The following is a 19,499-nucleotide window of genomic DNA, read 5'->3' as shown; positions in this document are numbered from 1 at the left end:
GTGGTGGAGGTGGAGGTGGTGGAGGTGGTGGTGGTGGAGGTGGTGGTGGTGGTGGAGGTGGTGGTGGAGGTGGAGGTGGTGGTGGTGGAGGTGGTGGTGGTGGAGGTGGTGGTGGAGGTGGAGGTGGTGGTGGTGGAGGTGGTGGTGGAGGTGGAGGTGGTGGTGGTGGAGGTGGTGGTGGTGGAGGTGGAGGTGGAGGTGGTGGTGGTGGTGGAGGTGGTGGAGGTGGTGGAGGTGGTGGTGGTGGAGGTGGTGGTGGTGGAGGTGGTGGTGGAGGTGGTGGTGGAGGTGGTGGAAGTGGTGGTGGTAGTGGTGGTAGTGGTGGTGGTGGTGGTGGTGGTGGTGGTGGTAGGGCCCTGGGCATGCATACTTCCACACATCCAGGTGACATTGTTCCCACTATTCGGGGCACACCGCTTGCCTGTCCCACTCTAAGCCTTTGCTGTCATGTTCTTCCAGCCACTGTCACCCCACTCAGCCAGGCGACTGCTGAGTGCCGGAACCTGGGCACATTTGTTCTCAATCTTAGCGGCCCAAGAATAGTCAAAGGTCCCTAGGATCTACCAAGGTGCTGCAGTGTGACAAACACCCCCCAGGGGGCAGGAGGGAGCCATTCCCCTGCAGTTGTCCAGAGAGCTCTGATGTCTTCTAGATCTCTTTCACTTTACAGTCTGAGATCCTAGGCTTGGGCGGAGAGCTTGATCTGCACGAATCCCTGAAATGGCCTCTCTACCACGTTTTCAAGCCTCCTCCAGACACAAGGGTGACAGTGACATCAATACTAACACAGCAGTAGGTTGCCACCGCTAGCCCATGCACCACTGCTTGTGACACGCAGCAAACCAACCTCCTGGCAAATTGTCCACTCCTTACTTCCTGGGACAAGCCCTGTGGACATGCAAACCATCGTTCCCTCTGGAGTCAGACAGATGTAACTTCACTGAGCAGTCGCTCGGGGGGCGGGGGGGGGGGGATTCCAGCCCCTGGCAGCTATGTGAGTCTGTCTAGTTCTGCAACCTCTGTAAGTCTTGTAATTTTTTAAAATTCTCTCTAAGGTATCGATGCCACCCACGTCCCTGGATGCTGGTGTGGAGGTAGAGATCTATAATACCACAGCTCTCTGCACCAGTGCCTCCTCTGCCGCTGTTGTGTGTGGCCTGCCTTCGGAGGGTTCAGCCAGAGCTGGTCCTCTCTGGAAGCTGGGCTCTGGGAACAGATCCAGGTCGTCCCTGATCCTTAAAGCTCTGCCTAGAGCCAGGGCCTGTTGGTGACTGGAGTGAGGTAGGGCCAGGACACTAGGAACTTGCACTCTCAAAGCAAAGAACTTGCCACACACCCAGAGAGGGGTGGTGGTGGTGTGTGTAACTAACAGCTTCCCCTTCCTCAAATAATAAGTATAAATAAATAAAAACATAGAAATAATAACTTTTGAAATGGACAATTGATAAATTGATAAAGAATGTTCTGAACCTACTGTCTGGGCCTCAGTTACTCAGGCCGACTCCATCCCTTATGTAGCCTGAGCAGCTCACCCACTAGAAAAAGGGACCACAGAGGAGCCTGGGAGAAGCTGGGATTCTCAGGTAGGTAGACAGTGGGAAGGAGGTGTCAGGTGCTGATGGGTCCACAGACTGACCACAACAGAGTGGCAATCGGGCACCAGAATCCTGTAAATAATTTACCATCTTCCCCTGGGAGCCAGTATCAAATGCCTGGGGCTCAGTCCGGCGTCCACTATGCTGGTAGCTTCTGAATTATTCAGGGACTCTGGCATCCTTGGTGGAAGGAACCACTGCCCCTTAAAGTCCTGGTGAGGCTATATGGGATGCATAGAATCTCATCCGAATGTCATATTTTCATGGAAGCCCCAGGTTTCTTGGAGGAAGCCCTGGTTCTGGGTGGCCACACACACTTTGGGAACTTATGGTCCCTGAATAGTTCCTTTCCACCATCTCTCTACTTCCTGGAAGCCCCTAACACCACTAGGTAGAACCAGGTAAGCCTCTACTTTGGCCCTAACTCTAAGGTAGGAAGTTCTGAGCCCCACTTAACTCCAGATGCCTTACTCCTAAGATGGCCTGTATCAGGCTGGGTCTGTGTCTCTTTTTCCAGCCTAGGCCTTGGTCAACAGTAGCCTGGACAGTCTCTGAGTTCTCCTCCACTAGGCACCATGTGACTTTCCTGCCTGCTCTTCAGTGGCAAGAGGGAGAACAGGGAGGGAAGGGGGAGGGCACAGTGGGGAGGGTGTCATACTTCTTCTGTCTTCCCTCTTCTTGGCATATCAGGACACCTAAGATGAGCATTAATGCCTGGTAAATTCACTGTGTGGTTATCCATTGCACCTGAAACTTCCAAATCCTTTGTTTGTAGCAGGAGTCCTGATGGGGGCTCTCTGCACTCCGGGGTCTGTCTGCTCTGGAAGTCTCCACTGCAAGGGACTCAGCAATCTCTTCCTCGGCTTCCTCCATCTCATTCAGATGCTCTGGCTGCTGGGAGCTACGGAGGTTTAGAAGAGGAGGTGGAAAATGTACATCCCATCTAGCTGTTCCAGAATCTTCTCACATGACCTCCACGTGCCTCTGAGCCTCAGTTTCCCTTTCTGCACAGTGAGGATTTTACTGCTGGGGTCTTCTGATTCTGTCTCTCCTCTACATTCATTCGGTCTACTTTGGGCCCTTCTCTTGCTCCTGCTTCTCCTGGCCTGATGAGTCACGGGGTGTCTCACACCAGATAATAAGGCCACGCTTTACTGTGAGGGTCTCTAGCGGGATGCTTTTCCAAAACTTATTGTGGTTCTAGAGGAAGCTGACTGAGTGATGTGATCCTCTGGAGACAGAGAGAAGTCCTCAGTGCCCTAATCGTATTTTCTGTGGTCCTGCCAGCAGACCAGAACCCCACCCTCTACAAGGGGTCTGTTCAGCTCACCTTTCCCAGTGTTGGCACTCACTGCTTCCTGAGATAGCATGGGTGTGGGAGAGTACCAACTCTTCCAGCTGTTTGCTTTTCTAGTGATACAGCCTGGTCCTCATGTGTCTCTCCTCTTCACATGACAAACAATTTCTTGAGGACAGGGACTGTGCCTTGATCCCCTCATTTTAGCAAGCACCATGGCTAGCATGGTGGGTTAGTAGATGGGTAGGTGAATGGGTTGAAGTGATGAATGAGATGAATGCATAGGTAGGATGCACGAGTGGGATGGGATGAATGGATGAATGGATGGATGGGTAAATGGATGGATGGATGAATGGGTGAATGGATGGATGAATGGGTGAATGGATGGATGGATGGATGGGTGAATGGATGGATGAATGGGTGAATGGATGGATGGATGGATGGGTGAATGGATGGATGGATGAATGGGTGAATGGATGGATGGATGAATGGGTGAATGGATGGATGAATGGGTGAATGGATGGATGGATGAATGGATGGATGGATGAACGGGTGAATGGATGGATGAATGGGTGAATGGATGAATGGGTGAATGTATGTATGGATGAATGGGTGAATGGATGGATGAATGGGTGAATGGATGGATGGATGAATGGATGGATGGGTTGAAGTGATGAATGAGATGAATGCATAGGTAGGATGCATGGGTGGGATGGGATGAATGGATGAATGAAAATATGGATGATTGAATGAACAGATAGGTTGGTGAGCTACATGATCCTACGACTTTGTCTTGAAGCTTACATCTACTTGCCATAAGGAAAGAATTAGAGTGCCCACCCCAGATGACCACAAGGGTTACCTATTAATGTTCTTTAAAACTGACAGCGAAAGAGCGGACCCTTTGCCTACCCCTTTGGGACTGTATATCTTCTAATGTGACCCATTACTCCCTTCCCACTGATTAGTCCCTTTAGAGCCTTCTTCCTTGAACTAACACTGTCGCACCTTTGTGGACACCTTGTAGTTCAGCCATGATCTCCTGTAGGCTACAGAACAGCAATTCACTTTTTACCCCCAAAGCCCAGTGTCTCAATTTACTTATGTTTAGCCACCATTCTAGTGTCTTCCAAAACCTGTGTGCCACGCACAGAGCAGGATGAGGGCGACTTCGATTGATCCGCTTGTAGGACAACACTTGAGGTGGATGCATCTCGTTCACAGACTGGGAACCCCATGAGAGCAGACATCTCTCTCTTTAGTATCTAGTTCAGTTCATGACATACACTTTGCGTTTTATAAACGTTTGTTGACTGAGTGAATGAACACATCATTTCATTCCCACAGCTGAACTGAGACAAATTCTTATCTTTCTCACACATAAACACAGAGAGCTCAGAGAGGTTCCTTAGCCTGCTCGGGGCCACACCTTAAATCCCTGGCTCAAGGGTCTGGGGTCGTTTTCCTTCTAAACCACAGCCCTGAACAGCTGTTAGGCAACTTTACCGTCAGATCGCAGGATGTAACAATCATTTGGCTTTTAGCATCTCTGATGGGCTGCATCCTCCAGTCTGAGTAAGGAAGAGCTCAAAAAGAGGCGTATGTAACTTTAAAAGGGCAGGAGATTGAGGGTGGACAGGACGGTGAGCTGCTCTTGGTTGACAAGGGTTGCAAGGCCCAGGGCACTTTGAGGATCCCGCAAAGGAGCAAGATGGGTAACTCTTTAGCCTTGAAAGATGGTTTCAAAGTGCAGGGTTCTATTGTATGTAATCCTAGAGGAGTCCGAGTCAGGCCGGCCCCCCACCCACCCCATGCTTACTTGTTGCTGAAGACTTTGCTGTAGTTGAAAATCTGGATCTCCAACATCTCATTTTTGTCGATGCTGCTGGCCACGGGCCACCGGAACGTCTGTGGAGAGAGGAACAGCTGTGGCCTTGGGTGCAAACAGCAGGGCGGTGGTGAGTGATGAGATGGGGCCTACTAGCAGCCAAGGTGACCCCTCACATGGGCCAGGCTCTCCAGGGACAAACCATCCACACGCCCACTCAGTCAGTTACCATAGCTGCCTCCTATGGAGGGCATTGTTACCCATTCCTCATTCAAAGATGGTGCTCAGAAAGCTTTGGCAAACTGCCAAGGTCACAGGATAAGTGTGAGGGGGGGACCTAGGCCTAAGAAGGACTTCTGACTCCCAACTCTGTGCTGCTTCCACTGCCTCTCAGCACTGAGAATGGCGGGGTAGCCAGGGTGGGAGAACTCCAGGGCAGACAGCCGGTGGGGTGGGAGACGGTTTCAGGATGAGCTGATTGTGGCAGTGTGAACAACAGGAGCTCATTTGGCAGCTCTTCCGTGTGGTGAGGGTCAGACCTATACATAGTCTGCCCGACTTACTCTTCCTCCGTTCGCACCCCTAGACATCTCTAAGTCAATAATAAGGATGACTTAGAAACTCGGTGGGTTTTTCTTTTAATGCCTGATGAGTGGTAACTAGGACCCATTGCAGCTTATAAAAGGAATCGTTCTCTAGGGAAAGCCAATGGTGGGCAGAGCTAGGCTCCTCCCTAGGGATCGCTGTCATCCCTGTCCTCACCTAGCTTTCTTCCATTTGGGGGGCAACAAAGACAACTGGGGCAGAAAGAAAGAGAAAGAATTCCATCCTGGGCGCAACATTTGGGGTACTCTCTAGAGAAATAGCTTGTAGCCATCACCTTCAAGAATGAGCAAGTTTCGACAGACACCTGACTGACAGGGAGCTGATGGCCTGTTAGGCTCCCTCATCTCCAGAGACCCTACCTTCTGAGCGGGGAGAGAACTGGCATGGCTCTGTTGGTAAATATGGAGTTTTCTTCTGGGGGCCTGCCAATCTACAGCTGGACTTCCTTCTCCCAGACTGGGGACTTTAAGGGCTTGGGCTTATAGGTCTGTCCTGGCTGATCAGTTTAACCGCCCCCCCCCCACTTCATGTCATCTCTTCTTAGGACTAGCCAGGTCCCAGGGAAACTGTGCTGGCTAGTTTTATGTCGATATGACACAAGCTAGAGTCATCCAAAAAGAGGGAACTCCAGTTAAGAAAATGCCTCCATAAGATGGGGTTGGAGGCAAGACATTTTTCTTAATCAGATTGATGAGAGAGAGAGACCAGCCCATGGTGAGTGATGCCATCCCTGGGCTGGTGGTCCCGGGTTCTATAAGAAAGCAGACCTAGCAAGCCATGGGGAGTAAGCCAGTAAGCTGCACTCCTCCATGGCCTCTGCCTCAGTTCCTGCCTCGGGGCTCCTGCTCTGGATGAGTCCTAACTTCCTTTAATGATGAGCTTTGGTCATGGCGTTTCATCACAGCGATTGTAACTCTGCCTGAGACGGAAACCCTAATGTGAGCCGGAGAGGGGTGGACGTCTAGGGGTTGGTGCGGCTCCTGGCAGCCGTGTTTCACCACAGCGTCCACTCCTGTTCTCTGGTGCCCGAGGCAGGCTCAGCTCAGCTCAGCTCAGCTCCACAGAGAATGTTTTCTAAATGAAGTCGCTCAGACGAGACTGCAGGGAAATCAAGACTTTTCACAAGGCCCAACTCATTAGCCAGGAGCCGATGGGAGCGCACAGAGGGCCTGGAGAGCCCGTTGAGCCTGGGCTTCCAGGGATGAAGGCGGAAGAGCACCCGTTCCCTTTGTGGGCTGTGGGTAGCTCCAGGCACGGTTAAGCAAGGAGGAGTGGGAGAAACAGGTGGTTGTTCTGGAAGTGGCACCCTCGGAGAGGAAGCATTTTTAGATGAACGCAATGGCAACAGCATATCTCTTAGGGGGGAGTGATGAGCGGAGACAAGGGGACCCACAGAGAGCCTCTGCTTGTCTCCCACTGGGGTGTAGTTCAGTGGTCACAAGAGCAGACAGGACATAAAGGCCTGCCTCTCTGTCTCTGCCTCTCTGTCTGTCTCTGCCTCTCTGTCTGTCTCTGCCTCTCTGTCGTTTCTGTCTGGGTCTCTGTCCCCACCCCCCCACCCCCATTTTTGCTTTTCCTTGTTTCTGGCTCTCCATCCATCTGCTTTATCTGCTTTTCTTGGTCTTTCTCTGCTTCTGTCTCTCATTTCTCTGTCTTTGTCCCTCTGCCTCATGGAATCTCTCTCTCTCTCTCTCTCTCTTTTTTTTTTTTTGGTTTTTTTGAGACAGGGTTTCTCTGTGGTTTTGGAGCCTGTCCTGGAACTAGCTCTTGTAGACCAGGCTGGTCTCGAACTCACAGAGATCCGCCTGCCTCTGCCTCTTGAGTGCGCCACCACCGCCCGGCTTCCTCATGGGTTCTCATTCATGGCTACCTGTTGGCCTAATTTCTGGAAATGTTTTGAGGCCCCTGCTCCCCAGCTTCAACACTGACGGAGCTAGAATCTCTACATGGGATCCAGGCTCGGTATATCCCTGTGTGAGGCCCTCTGACACACTGTGAGGCAGTAAGGAAGCTTAACCAGATGTCAAGCAGATGTTGGTGCCATGTTCTGGACTTCCCAACCTTCAGAACAGCAAGCCAAATAAACTTCTATGTTTTAGGAATGGCCCTGTCTTGGCGATTTTGTTATAGACACAAAGGACAGACTAAGATGGATATCTGCCTCACAGGGCTGTCGCGAGAACCAAGTGAAATCACACAAGTGACAGGATGTTATATGGAGAACACAGCGCTGCAAAAAATGAAAGTCATTATTTGTCTGAGCTTGTTTTCCTCCTGTAGGGGCTCTGTACAAGTTGTAGCCAATATGTCTCCCTGGCCCTTCTCGGCCCTGCTTCTGCCTCTCACACACTTCATCCGCCTTGTTTTTTTCCGTGTCTCGTGTCTCTTTCAAACCCCGATTTCATTTCTCATTGTCTCATTTTGGCCATCATTTCCTTTTTTAAAAACAAAAAAACAAAACAAAAACACAGACGCAGCGATGCAGCGGCACACACATACGCCCGATCTGCTGAGAACGCAGCCAGATAAGGTGGAAGATTTTAGGGTTTGGGAGCTCCCAGGAGCCATTGCTCACCAAATCGTCCCTGACCAGACAATGCTGCTTAACTCCTGAAGGGAAGAGTTCTGAGGTGATTCCTATCTCAGTAGTGATTCTCAGGGCACTGAGTAAGCAAGGCTCTGGCAACAGAGCAAAGATCCTCCCCTGCTGAACGGGATTGAGAGAAATGAGTCCAAGGGCACAGGACTGGTCTGTGCCGAGGTGGGACTGAAACTCTCCAAGCTTAGTGCAAGGCTTTCTCCCTGGCGCTGGGCTGTCTCCTGAGCCTGGGAGAGCAGAGGGGCCTGTGGTTCTGATTATCCGTTTAGATCGCCAACTGCAAAATCGTTTATTGATTGAGTGTAGATCACCTATCGGGCGCCGGCTGCCACTTGTCACATAGTATACGATTTTACCACACTTCACAGAGAAGGGAACTGATTCAGGATTTGTCCAGTTTCACCGGTAATGTAGTTTATTAATGGAGAGGTAGGCTGTCTGGGCTCGAACCCTGGCACTGATATTTAACAAACAGAGACCTTTCATGGGTCACCTCATGTCCCAGCTCTCTGATTTATAGAACTGAGGCAACATCATCTAACCTCGTCTCAGGCATGAGGCAAACACCGGGGAGCTGTGGCTCCGCTGTTATCGGGGTGCCTGCTGCCTCTGTGGCTCCCAGTCCTCCTCTCTCCTTTTTCCCTGTGACTTCCTCCCCTCTCATCTCCAGCTGGGATCTGCGCTGCCTCTCCTTGAGTCTAGGCTGGCCTTGTGGCTGCCTGTCACCAAGAGAGGCTGGCAGATGCGACACTGTGTGGCACCTAGACCTGGAAGCTTCCATTGTTCGTTGTCTTAGAAATCAGTGGTACAGAAGGAAGTCCGGGCCGTGCTTCTGGAAGAGAGAGGCCCTGGTGAATGTGGGGCCAAGAGGAGGAGACAGAAAGGACCCAGATGGATGTGGTGACGCTATCACAGCTGTCCAGCAGAACCAGATAGGCAGCCTCAGAATCAGAAGCCACAGTAGAATGAAGATTTTTGTCGGTCCCTGCGTGGCTTGTTACACAGCAGTGGGTAACCATGACATTATCCAATGCTGCCTGTGGCTCTCCCTATCAGGTCTGTATCAAGATCACGTCACACCAGCAGCAGGGCTGGGATCCATGCCCCTGCCTTGGTCATCACACACACACACACACACACACACACACACACACACACACACACCAGTTCTCTTGCTCCTCTCCTCCCTATTGGTTCGCAGAATGTCATGATGCCCATTCTCAGGGCATTCAGAGCAGGGGCAGAGCTGAGGCGTGGGTGTCTGTTCACTGTGCTCACTGGGGCTTTCCTGCACCCTTTACAGCAGATGCTCAACAAACAAGTCTCCAGACTACAGCACAGGTAGCCATGAGGGGATGGCAGGAGTGTGTTCTTTGGGGGTAGCTGAGGCTGGCCAGGCTTTTGGCGTGGAGCCAGAACCCAGGAAGTGTTCAATTAATGAAGTCATTTATTAAAAGTGTTATTATGGTGCCGTTTGTTCCAGGAGCTGGGCAAGATTTGGCTTCTTGGTGACAGACTCTTGAGGGCTGCAGAGGTTTCTGGGGACATCGGGCTCGTCTCCAGCCTGGGCAGCACTAACAAAGTCTCTTCCTGTGGCCATTGCAGCTGAGGACAGTGGCTTTTATTTCTGGAAGTGCCCAGAAAAAGTGGTTGCCTGGAGACGGGTCAATAAAATCCAACTCACCATGTAATATCCTGTTCCATCAACCCCAAACCTGGGATCCTGACCCTGTTAGGGTAACAGCTGAGCCAAACATTGCTCCCTCAGATGTCATGAGCTACCACATCCCGTTCAGGGGCACAAGTTTGCTGAGCATCTTCTGTGTACCAGATCTGTGAGCAGCTGGCTCCATGTGGGATGCAGGGATGCAGGGGTTCAGGGGTGCAGGGGTTCAGGGATGCAAAGGTGTAGGGGTGCAGGGGTTCAGGGATGCAGGGGTACAGGGTGTAGGGAAGAATGCAGGGATGAATGGATTCAGGGATGCAGAGATGAAGGGGATGCAGGGGTGCAGGAATAAAGGGATGCAGGGATGAAGGGATGCAGGGGTTCAGGGATACAGGGATGCAGGGATGCAGTGGTGCAGAGATGCAGTGGTTCAGGGGTACAGGGATGCAGAGGTGCAAGGATGCAGGGATGCAGGGATAAATGGATGCAGGAATGAGAGGTTGCAGGGGTGCAGGAATGAAGGGATGCAGGATGAATGGATACAGGGGTGCAGGGATGAAGGGATGCAGGGGTGCAAGGATGCAGGGATGAATGGATGCAGGGGTGCAGGGGTGTGGGATGTTTCCCAGTCCTGGGATATACCTAGATGGCTCTGAAGACAAACTGTCCTGAAACAGCAGCATGCAATGAGACTGTCCAGGAGCTGGGGGCGATGTACTTGTGGTGGAGAAAGGAAAGATGATCTCTGTCAGAGAGAGTCTCGGGAGCTCCCTGAGTGTCTAGTTGTGACCCACTTCACCAGCTCCAGGCTTAGGCTAACTTGGCTAGCAGTGGCAGGATGCAGTGTTCTGTATCTTATCAATCCCAGGGTTCTGGGACACCACAGAGCTCCCTGGCGTGTGGGAGGATGACCTGGATCTTCCCCAGTTTGCCCACTGACTGGGGGTGGAAGGTCCAATCAGCAGGCTAGCATCCTCCAGGCACAGACCCCCATGCTTTGGGGGAAAAGTTGAGAGTTGCGGGTTCTCCATAAATATTTGGGGTATAATAGATACAGTCCTGGGAGACAACTATTCTACACTTGCCTCTGGAAGTCTCGGGGAGGCCTTTCTTCCTATAGACCTCCTCTCCTACCACTAGAAAATATTGCACCTTGACTAACTGACCTCTAAGGCACCTTTCAGTAACTGTGTCTGTGCCTAGCCTTCTGCTTATTCTAAAGGCCAAGCTGAGGGCCTGCCCATACCACTAGCTCAGCCGAGCACTTTGGATCTGGACCCAGGCCTGCCTGAAGTTACAGGTGCCAGGCTAGCAGATGTCCATCCCTTTCTTTCTTTCTTTTTCCTAATGTTTTCAGCACTGTGCGTTAGACCAACAACAAAGAGATGGTACATTCCTGTCCCCTTGGAACTCACAGCCCATGGCTTCCAGATGTAAATAGAAGTGGGCTGGCAGGCCAGGTCCTTGCTCAGGCATTGCCAGCCCGAGATTAGAAGCCCCTAGATCATCTAGCTTTGTGAGTATTGAGCACCCGAGGGCAGGGCTGAATCATTTATCTCCCTTTCAAGTCACCCTGGGCCCTGGAATCAGACAGACTAGCATTCAAATCCTGGCATGGCTTCTTGTGACCTGGCATGATGTCTCTCAGCCAGCTATACTCGGGCCAAGCTCTCTCCCCTTAGCGTTGTTGAAGTGGTCTGGTTACTTGGGGGTGGGAGGGTCCACACAGTGTCTGTGTTTAAACCAAAGCAGTCAGGATTGAGACAGACTTGGTGTGATCCCCCTGTTCTCCTCCCTCCCCCCTCCCCCCCACCTCATTGCCTCCTGCCTCAGCTTCTTTGGAGCTACCAGTACAATGCGGGATCTCGGGTTCCAGCCCCTAGGAAAGGGGACACCTCTGGGCTCTGTTTCCATTGCTGTTGAAGGAGCATTGTTTTTCTTCCCGGCTACCTCCTGCCCACTCAGGTTGCTCAGTCCAAAGCCGTTTGTCTTCTTGTGTCAGAACCAAGCAGGTGCCCCTCCCTTGCTTGGACTCCTTACCCTAGCAGAAGAAGCACATTTAACCTTTTAGCCTTCATTTCGTTTTCCTAGCCTTAGAAGGCAGCGTGCAAGGAGGAACCCCTCCTCTCGTTTTATGGAAGAGTCCAAGACCCAGAAACATTGTCTCATGAGAGATTTAGAGCCCAGGTCTCCTGACTCCCAGGCTCCCCAAACTATGTATCTCTCTCTCCAAGCCAGTTCCTGAAGGCCCTAGGCAGAATCTAGGGACAGAAGAGATCCTTGGAGAATTCACAAGGGTTTCTTTCCCAGACCTCAGGTTCCATCAGGGATAGCCAGAACAATGCTTGTCTACCTAGGGCAGGAATGTATCTTCATGGTCTCTTTGGGGGTCGAGGAGTTGCCCCTCCTGCCTTCTGGAATACACACTAGTAGCCAGGCTAGAGGAAGGAGAGGAAGCCTGGCTCACTTGGGCAAGCCAGTCAGAGTTCTTGAAGCTTCAGGACAGCTTTTTGTTGCTGCACCTAGAGAGGTCTTCAAATCTAGTCTTGGTAGTGTCCACTTAGAATCCTGCCTTGGCCACTTCCATTCTGTCACTTTGTAAGGGGACATTCTCTGGGCCCGAGTGTCATCATCTGTGGGTTATTATGGGGACTAGATGGAAGAGGAAGGCTCAGAGAGTATTGGGCCACCCCTGCCCCCACACCCACAAGTACCAGTGACTCCCTCTTAAGTGATAACCAGGAACTTTCTGGTCCCCCTTCCTATACCCAAAGGCCAGGGAGCACACTGGCAAGCTTCTCTCTGTCTGACGGTGGCTCTTGGATCCTGTCAGTGTCCGCCATAACTCCCTGGCTTCTGCCTCTTCCCCGTGGTCACTGAACACTGTCCCTGACATAACTCCCTGGCTTCTGCCTCTTCCCCGTGGTCACTGAACACTGTCCCTGACATAACTCCCTGGCTTCTGCCTCTCCTCCATGGTCACTGAACACTGTCCCTGACATAACTCCCTGGCTTCTGCCTCTCCTCCATGGTCACTGAACACTGTCCCTACCATAACTCCCTGGCTTCTGCCTCTTCCCCGTGGTCACTGAACACTGTCCCTGACATAACTCCCTGGCTTCTGCCTCTCCTCCATGGTCACTGAACACTGTCCCTGACATAACTCCCTGGCTTCTGCCTCTCCTCCATGGTCACTGAACACTGTCCCTGACATAACTCCCTGGCTTCTGCCTCTTCCCCGTGGTCACTGAACACTGTCCCTACCATAACTCCCTGGCTTCTGCCTCTTCCCCGTGGTCACTGAACACTGTTCCTCCCATAACTCCCTGGCTTCTGCCTCTCCTCCGTGTCTTCCCCGTGGTCACTGAACACTGTCCCTACCATAACTCCCTGGCTTCTGCCTCTTCCCCGTGGTCACTGAACACTGTTCCTCCCATAACTCCCTGGCTTCTGCCTCTCCTCCGTGTCTTCCCTGTGGTCACTGAACACTGTTCCTGCCATAACTCCCTGGCTTCTGCCTCTCCTCCGTGGTCACTGAACACTGTCGAGAGACAGCCCAATGTTCAGTTCCTATATGGACCATCTGGGTCCCTCCCACTGACTCAGGCACCCTCCTGACACTCAGACTATGCCTCGTGTAGATGTTCAGTGGCATCAAGGACATCCTTTACCTGACCCGTGTTGGCCTGCTCTGGAAAGAGGAAGGACATGGTGATTAACTTTGAATGCCGCCTGTTATCTGTGGCTCAGGTGTCCCGGGTGCAGTGCATGGAAAGGGGCTATATTGTCCTTGAAAGGGGCATCAGGTTACTCACGATCTGGGAACTGGGCTGACAGGGCCCCTAGGAGTCTTGCTATAGGCCCTGGGAAGGCAGGCAGGTGAGAAAGTGATCCAGAGCCCCTGACTGAAGAAGGGAAGTGGGGAAGGGAGCCAGCAGGCGGTGCAGGGGTGGGGTGGAGGGTGGGGAGGCTAGGTTGCAGCCTCGTGATAGCAGACTGCATGTCCATCTCCAGCATGACTTGACAGAGGTGGCAACTGAGGCTAAGCCAAAGTTAAAAGCTGCATAGCAAGGAGGCAGAGAACACAAGAACCAAGCGCTCCCACAGCACTGGGGACGAGTCCAGCTGTCCCAGGGCAGAGGGGCACACCCAGTGGGGAGGCTTCACTTCTCCTGGCTCCCGCTCTGGGTCTGAACTGCCAGCTATACTATATGGCTAGCCCAGGAGGAGGAAAAATAACTGGTTTGGGTGGTCCCTCAGCCCGGTGGTTCAGTTGGACCTCAAGTCTGCCGTGGGGTTCTTCTCAGCACACAGCCAGACATGAGAAAGAAACACCAGAAAAAAGAGCATGCTATTTTAGGGTTGGGGGGGTCACATTGAACTCTAGGTTTAGGCCAAGCTGGTGACTTAAGACTGTTGGTTCTCACCTCCAAAGTCAGCTCTGGAAAAAATTCAAGCAGCAGGAGGGAGAGACGAATTCCAAGCAGAAAGACAAAAAGACCCAGACACCTGAATATATTTCTGGCTGTTTAAGCTAGTGGCTGTTGGAAGCTGAAGGCTGTCAGTGTGGGGTCTGTGGTGAAGGGAGGAGCTGGGCAAGAATGAGACCTAAGGCTGAGGAAAAGTTTGCTATGAGACCGTCTGTATCTCCGATAAACTATGACAAGAGCCTTGGTGAGGTGGGCAATAACACAAGCAGGTGCTGACGGACCAGCAGCTCATGTCTCTTGTTGAATCCCGGAGGCACTGCCAATGGTGTTTCTCCTGACTCCAGTGAGGGCTCTGAACATTTCTGGGGTGTCTTGGGCCCACTTCGTTCAGCCCGAAGTACCTCTCTCTCAACCGGCCTGTCACCAGAGAGTGTGGTCCACACAGGGACCCTGCACAGAGGGAAGCAAAGGCGCTTAGGCAGTACCTCTCCTGTGAAAGACAGACAGTAAGGACACTGAAGCCATTACGGCCACGGCACTGAGTTAGCACAGTACCTGGGCCATCCAGGAATGTATTAGCAATGTAGTGTGAGGACAGGGAAGCATCACAAAGACCAGGCCGTGCTCTGAAGGACCAAGAGAGAGCGATATTTTAATCAAGAATTGGGGACGATGACTTTTTTTTTTTAAAAAAAAAACCAATAGTAAATAAAGGTTAAAAAGGCATAGATTTGTTAAGGTTCACAAAATGGGAGCAATAAGGAAAATCTACAACCAAACCCATCATAATAAAATTTAAGAATACCACGCTACAGGGCTAAAAAGATGGCTCAGTGAATAAAGGGACTTGCAGTCAAGACTGGTGATGGTGATCCTCAAACCCACACAGTAGAAGGAGAGAACTGTCTCTTAAAGTCATTCTTAGATTCTCACATAAGTTTCTTGGTGTGTTGGTGTGTGATGCCACCCCCCCCCCACACACACAACTAACTAACTAAATGTAATAAACAAAGACTTTTCAGTACAGGCTGACATGTAGCTTAGTGATGGCGCGCTTGCTTACGGTGTGCAGGGCTCTAAGTTTAATCCCCAGGACATATAAAAGTTGCATAAAAACTGCTTTGGTGAAAGAGATATAGAGTACTGTTGTGGACTATTAATGAAGTAAAGATGTGTTGCATTCTTTTATGTTGCATTTGTTTAACTCTGTGAAGCTGTGTTACTTTGCCTGCCTAAGTCACCTGATTGGTCTAATAAAGAGCTGAACAGCCAATAGCGAGGCAGATGAAAGGATAGGCAGGGCTGGCAGGCAGAGAGAATAAATAGAAGAAGAGAGAAGAAGAGGGGGGAGAGACAAGGAGAGAGGAGGATGCCAGGGGCCAGTCACACAGTAAGAAGGAAATAAAGAAATATAGAATAAAGAAAGGTAAAATCCCAGAGGCAAAAGGTAGATGGGATAATTTAAGTTAGCAAAATTGGCTAGAAACTAGCCAAGCTAAGGCTGGGCATTTATAAATAAGAATAGGTCTTTGTATATTTATTTGGGAGCTGGGTGGTGGGTCCCTAAAGAGTAAAAAAATAAAATAAAATAAACCGACTGCAGTGAACAAAGTTAAAGAATGCCCGATGTAGACAAAATCGACATGAGAGATGGAGAGAGGTGGAGAAACCGAAGAGGCATGAGAAAATATTAAAGTAACTACACTAATGACAAACTACTCTAACTGATTTCTACAAGTTATCAGTAGGGACTTTAGTTTTCATAAGGGTAACTGTCGAAAAGATTATGATCTTTCAATTAAACCTTATCAAGCAATGGCAAGCTGAAAAGGAGCAAACAAAAGGGAAGGGAAATATAAAACAAGATGCTGATGGATAGAACAATAAATGGAAATGGTGACATCATTGGTTTATAAACAGAAACTCCAGGGCTGGACAAATGGTTCAGAGGGTGAAAGCCCTGACTGCTCTTGCAGAGAGCCCTGATTCTATTCCCAGCACCCACACGGAAGTCCGCAACATCTGTAACTACACTTCCAGTGAACCCGATGCCCCCTTCTGGTCCCTGTGGGCCCTGTACATATGGTACACATACATATATTAGGCAAACATTTATACACATATAAAAAATTTCTTTTAAAAACCAGAAACACTTATATGGGTAAAAAAAATGATATCTAAAAATCTTAATAAGATACACCTAAACTTAAAAACATGGACATATAGAAAAGATAGTCTAGAAAAATAATCTGAGATTTGCAGTGTGTGTGAAAAGGAAGTCCATATTGACTTCAAACTTGTGATCCTCCTGCCTCAGCCTCACAAATACCTAGGTAACAGCCTTAGGATCCAATAAGATAGACACTAATGCAAACATCATGGAGGACAAGAAAGGAAACCTTATGCTAGTAGATGAGAAAAGGGACATGCAGAGAAAGCTACTGTGAACATATAGCAACTAATAACACAGTTTCAAAATACAGCAAGCCACAGCTAACAGGTAGAAATAAGCAAAACAACAGCTGGATCTTAGACCTAGTTCATAGAGAGTTGATAGACTGGGACCGATACTTCCCCCCTCCCACCGCCACCACACGCACACTGTCTCTTTCATTCTAGACATGATCTCATCCGACTGAGGCTGGCCTTGAACTTGATATGTAGTTGAGGGCAATCAGAACTTCTTAATCCTCCTGCCTCTACCTCTTTGGTGCTGCATTCCAGGCATGTGCCACCATGGCTGGTTTATGCAGAGCTGGGGGTTGACCCCAGGCTGTGAGCACCCTTTCAATTGAGCTACATCCCCAGTAGGCATTTTAAACATCTAACATCAACAGAGACTGGTACCCAGAATATACTAAGAAGATCGGTAAGAAAGAAGAACAACAACCCAGACAGCCTAACTGATAAAACAGCAAGGAATATGACAACTTGCCTAAGAGGGAACTGAAAGACTAAAGGCGTGATCAAGAGATGCTCAAATCTGTTAGTAATTGGGGATCTGCAGAGTAAATAAGAGATCCCTGTTGGACTGGTGAGAGTCAGGGTCCTGGGAACCCCAACTGTGGATGAGGATGTGGGCACAGGAAGCGTCACTCTCTGTCTCACAGGCTGTGGCAGCACTGGATCACATTAAGGGTAAGAAGCACCAAAAGCCACAGATTCTGGATGCTGGTGCTCATCTTGGGGAAGACACTCACACAGATGCAGGAAAAGTGTGGAGACCATTTTCTGTATTTCTAGTGCCATGAGCTAGGAATGCCCTGGTAGAGAGGGCAGGTGGCCAGCTCATCCTGGCTTGCCCAGGGGCTCCCCATTTTAAGACTGAATGTCTGTTTCTCTGGAATCGTCTCCATCCCGGGCAGCCTGGGATGGTCGGTCACCCTCCGTTGGCGGTGTCCCAAGCAGCGCTATGTAACACAGATGGGACTTAGAAACAGTATATAGTGAAAAAGTAGAAAAGAAAATATTTAACACATTGTCATTTAAATAAACAAACATATGCTTATAGCAGTCCAAACCATGCAGGGAGGTATAGAGAACCAAAAGGACTCCATTGCCTATGTTAGAATGGTAGTGTGTGAGAAAAACACACATGTGCACATGCATACCAAAAGACATAAGCAGGGCCTCATGGGGCCGAGGAGATGACATGCCATAAACTAAAGCGAATGCTTTATACATTTAATGATTCTGAGTCTATGGTTTAGAAGAAAATGAATTAGGGGGACCACTATGCGTATGTCTTTCAATGTTCCCACCAGGAAGTTCTGAGAACTTAGGGACGAGTATCTGATGCTCTTAAAAGGCTGAATCCATGTGAGAAGGGCATCGTAGAAGCCCTGGTGGCCTGGTTACTCCAAGGACACCACGAGACATTGAGGAAAAACCCTCCCTGATGCCCTGGAGAGTCTTGGGCTGACGTTAGATCTCTGGTGGCATTTTCTCTACAGGGAGCAAAGAGGTCCAGATCTGGCAGCAGCTTTGGGTCTGGTCGTCCAGCTGTTACTCACTGGATGGGCTTCCGCTGTGTGGAGGCTTTCACAACCACCCACCACCACCTCCTCCCAGGAAGTCACTCCAATGAAGCAAGCTGCAAACAAGCCACCCGGGGTGGGGGCGTGGGCAGAGAGGAGAGCTTGCTGGAAAGGGGACAGGGATGCAGATATTCTACCTCATCGAAGTCGGCCACATCCTCACAGTTCTCCAGGACCCGGGAGTAGAAGGACTGCCCTGTGGATGGAGGAGAATGTAAGGTCAGACTTGTCTAGACAGTGAGCTGGGGACACACCTTTTTTTCTTTTCTTTCTTTCTTTTTTTTTTTAAAAAAAGATTTATTTATTTATTTATTTATTTATTTATTTATTATGCATACAACACCTTTCTTGAGGGTATCAGAGCAGCATTTAACCCCATGGCTGTGCAACTCTCCCCAGAATGAGGGATGTCCCCACACATAACCTCTTATCTGACCTTCTAGCAGCCAAATGCCATTAACTCTGTTTTTATAGATGGGACACTGAAACCTAGGATAAGGCCCAGCCTAGCCAGAGTAGAAGAGTGGACCCGGGGGTTCTTCTGTTGTTACCTGGGGGGCCCTTGGTCTTCTTCTGAACTCCCCAGCCCTGCCACCACAGCAGAAGCCTGGTTGATAAGGGGTAGTGGGCCTCTTCAGACTAGTGGGGCTTTGTGGGGTCTAACCCCTTCTGTGACCATATCCACAGCCACTGCAGGATCTTCTGCTTAAGACAAAACCAGGGCCAAGAATTAGGGCCCAACTTCTTCTAAGAGATGACTGAGGACTGCTCTGGAGAATTTGCTCGGACGCCCTGTGTAGTCCCAGGCGGTGACTTGTTCCTCTGGTATCCCCATTTGGGTCCCCAAGCTGCCCAGGCAGGCCCACTATGCCTGGGCAGACATGCAGAACTATGTATAAAAGTCCGCAGTTAGCCAACAGGACTCTGAGCATGCGTGAGCCCCTCCTTTTTGTCTAAGCAGCACCACCTCATCCTCATTAGGGTGGTGTGTGGACTGCTCCCCTCATACCACGAGGAAGTCCTAATAATGTTTCTCTTTTTTTCCTGGTCTGAGACTGGGTCTCACTGCATAGCTCTGGCAGGCCTGCCTCTGCCTCCCGGTTAAAATCACGGGCCACCACACCTGGCCTAGTGAAGTTTCTCTCAGATCGTTTTACTACGTATGTTGGTGAAGTCTACTGGTGTGTTGAGCAAGAACGCACCAATGGCTGGTAACGCTAGAGACTGCTTGTGTTGGAAGTGGCCAGTAGCCAGTACTGGTAGCTCTGAGGTGGTTCGGAGGAGAACCGCAGCACGGTGGGGAGCCTGACAACTGAAGAGTCCCAAAGAGCGGCAGCTGGGGGGCAGGGGACACGGAGGCTGACAGTGGGAGCTGGACCTGCTGGGGCTGAAGACACAGGCTGCGGATTCTAGGGGCACCGACACTTTATCTGCTCAGGAT

At 50.4% G+C, this 19,499-nt stretch overlaps 1 protein-coding gene across 3 annotated transcripts in view; it reads right to left on the bottom strand.

Annotated features, from left to right (window-relative positions):
- Nucleotides 1-19,499, bottom strand: part of LOC121439643 (otoferlin) — a 91,828-nt gene that overhangs the window by 54,476 nt on the left and 17,853 nt on the right. For 2 of the 3 annotated variants that reach the window (XM_041640194.1, XM_041640192.1), the window contains exons 2-3: nt 18,196-18,254; nt 4,712-4,800 (exon numbers count right to left, since the gene is read on the bottom strand). In XM_041640194.1, coding sequence (XP_041496128.1) covers nt 4,712-4,800; nt 18,196-18,254 — 148 coding nt within the window. The remainder of the gene's footprint in view (nt 1-4,711; nt 4,801-18,195; nt 18,255-19,499) is intronic. The other variant, XM_041640193.1, reaches the window with a different exon arrangement.

This window comes from Microtus oregoni, unplaced genomic scaffold, assembly GCF_018167655.1.
Source record: "Microtus oregoni isolate MIOR12 unplaced genomic scaffold, Mior012 000062F_ref0000492, whole genome shotgun sequence".
NCBI classification, from domain to species: domain Eukaryota; kingdom Metazoa; phylum Chordata; class Mammalia; order Rodentia; family Cricetidae; genus Microtus; species Microtus oregoni.
This window is presented reverse-complemented; position numbering and strand designations above follow the sequence as displayed.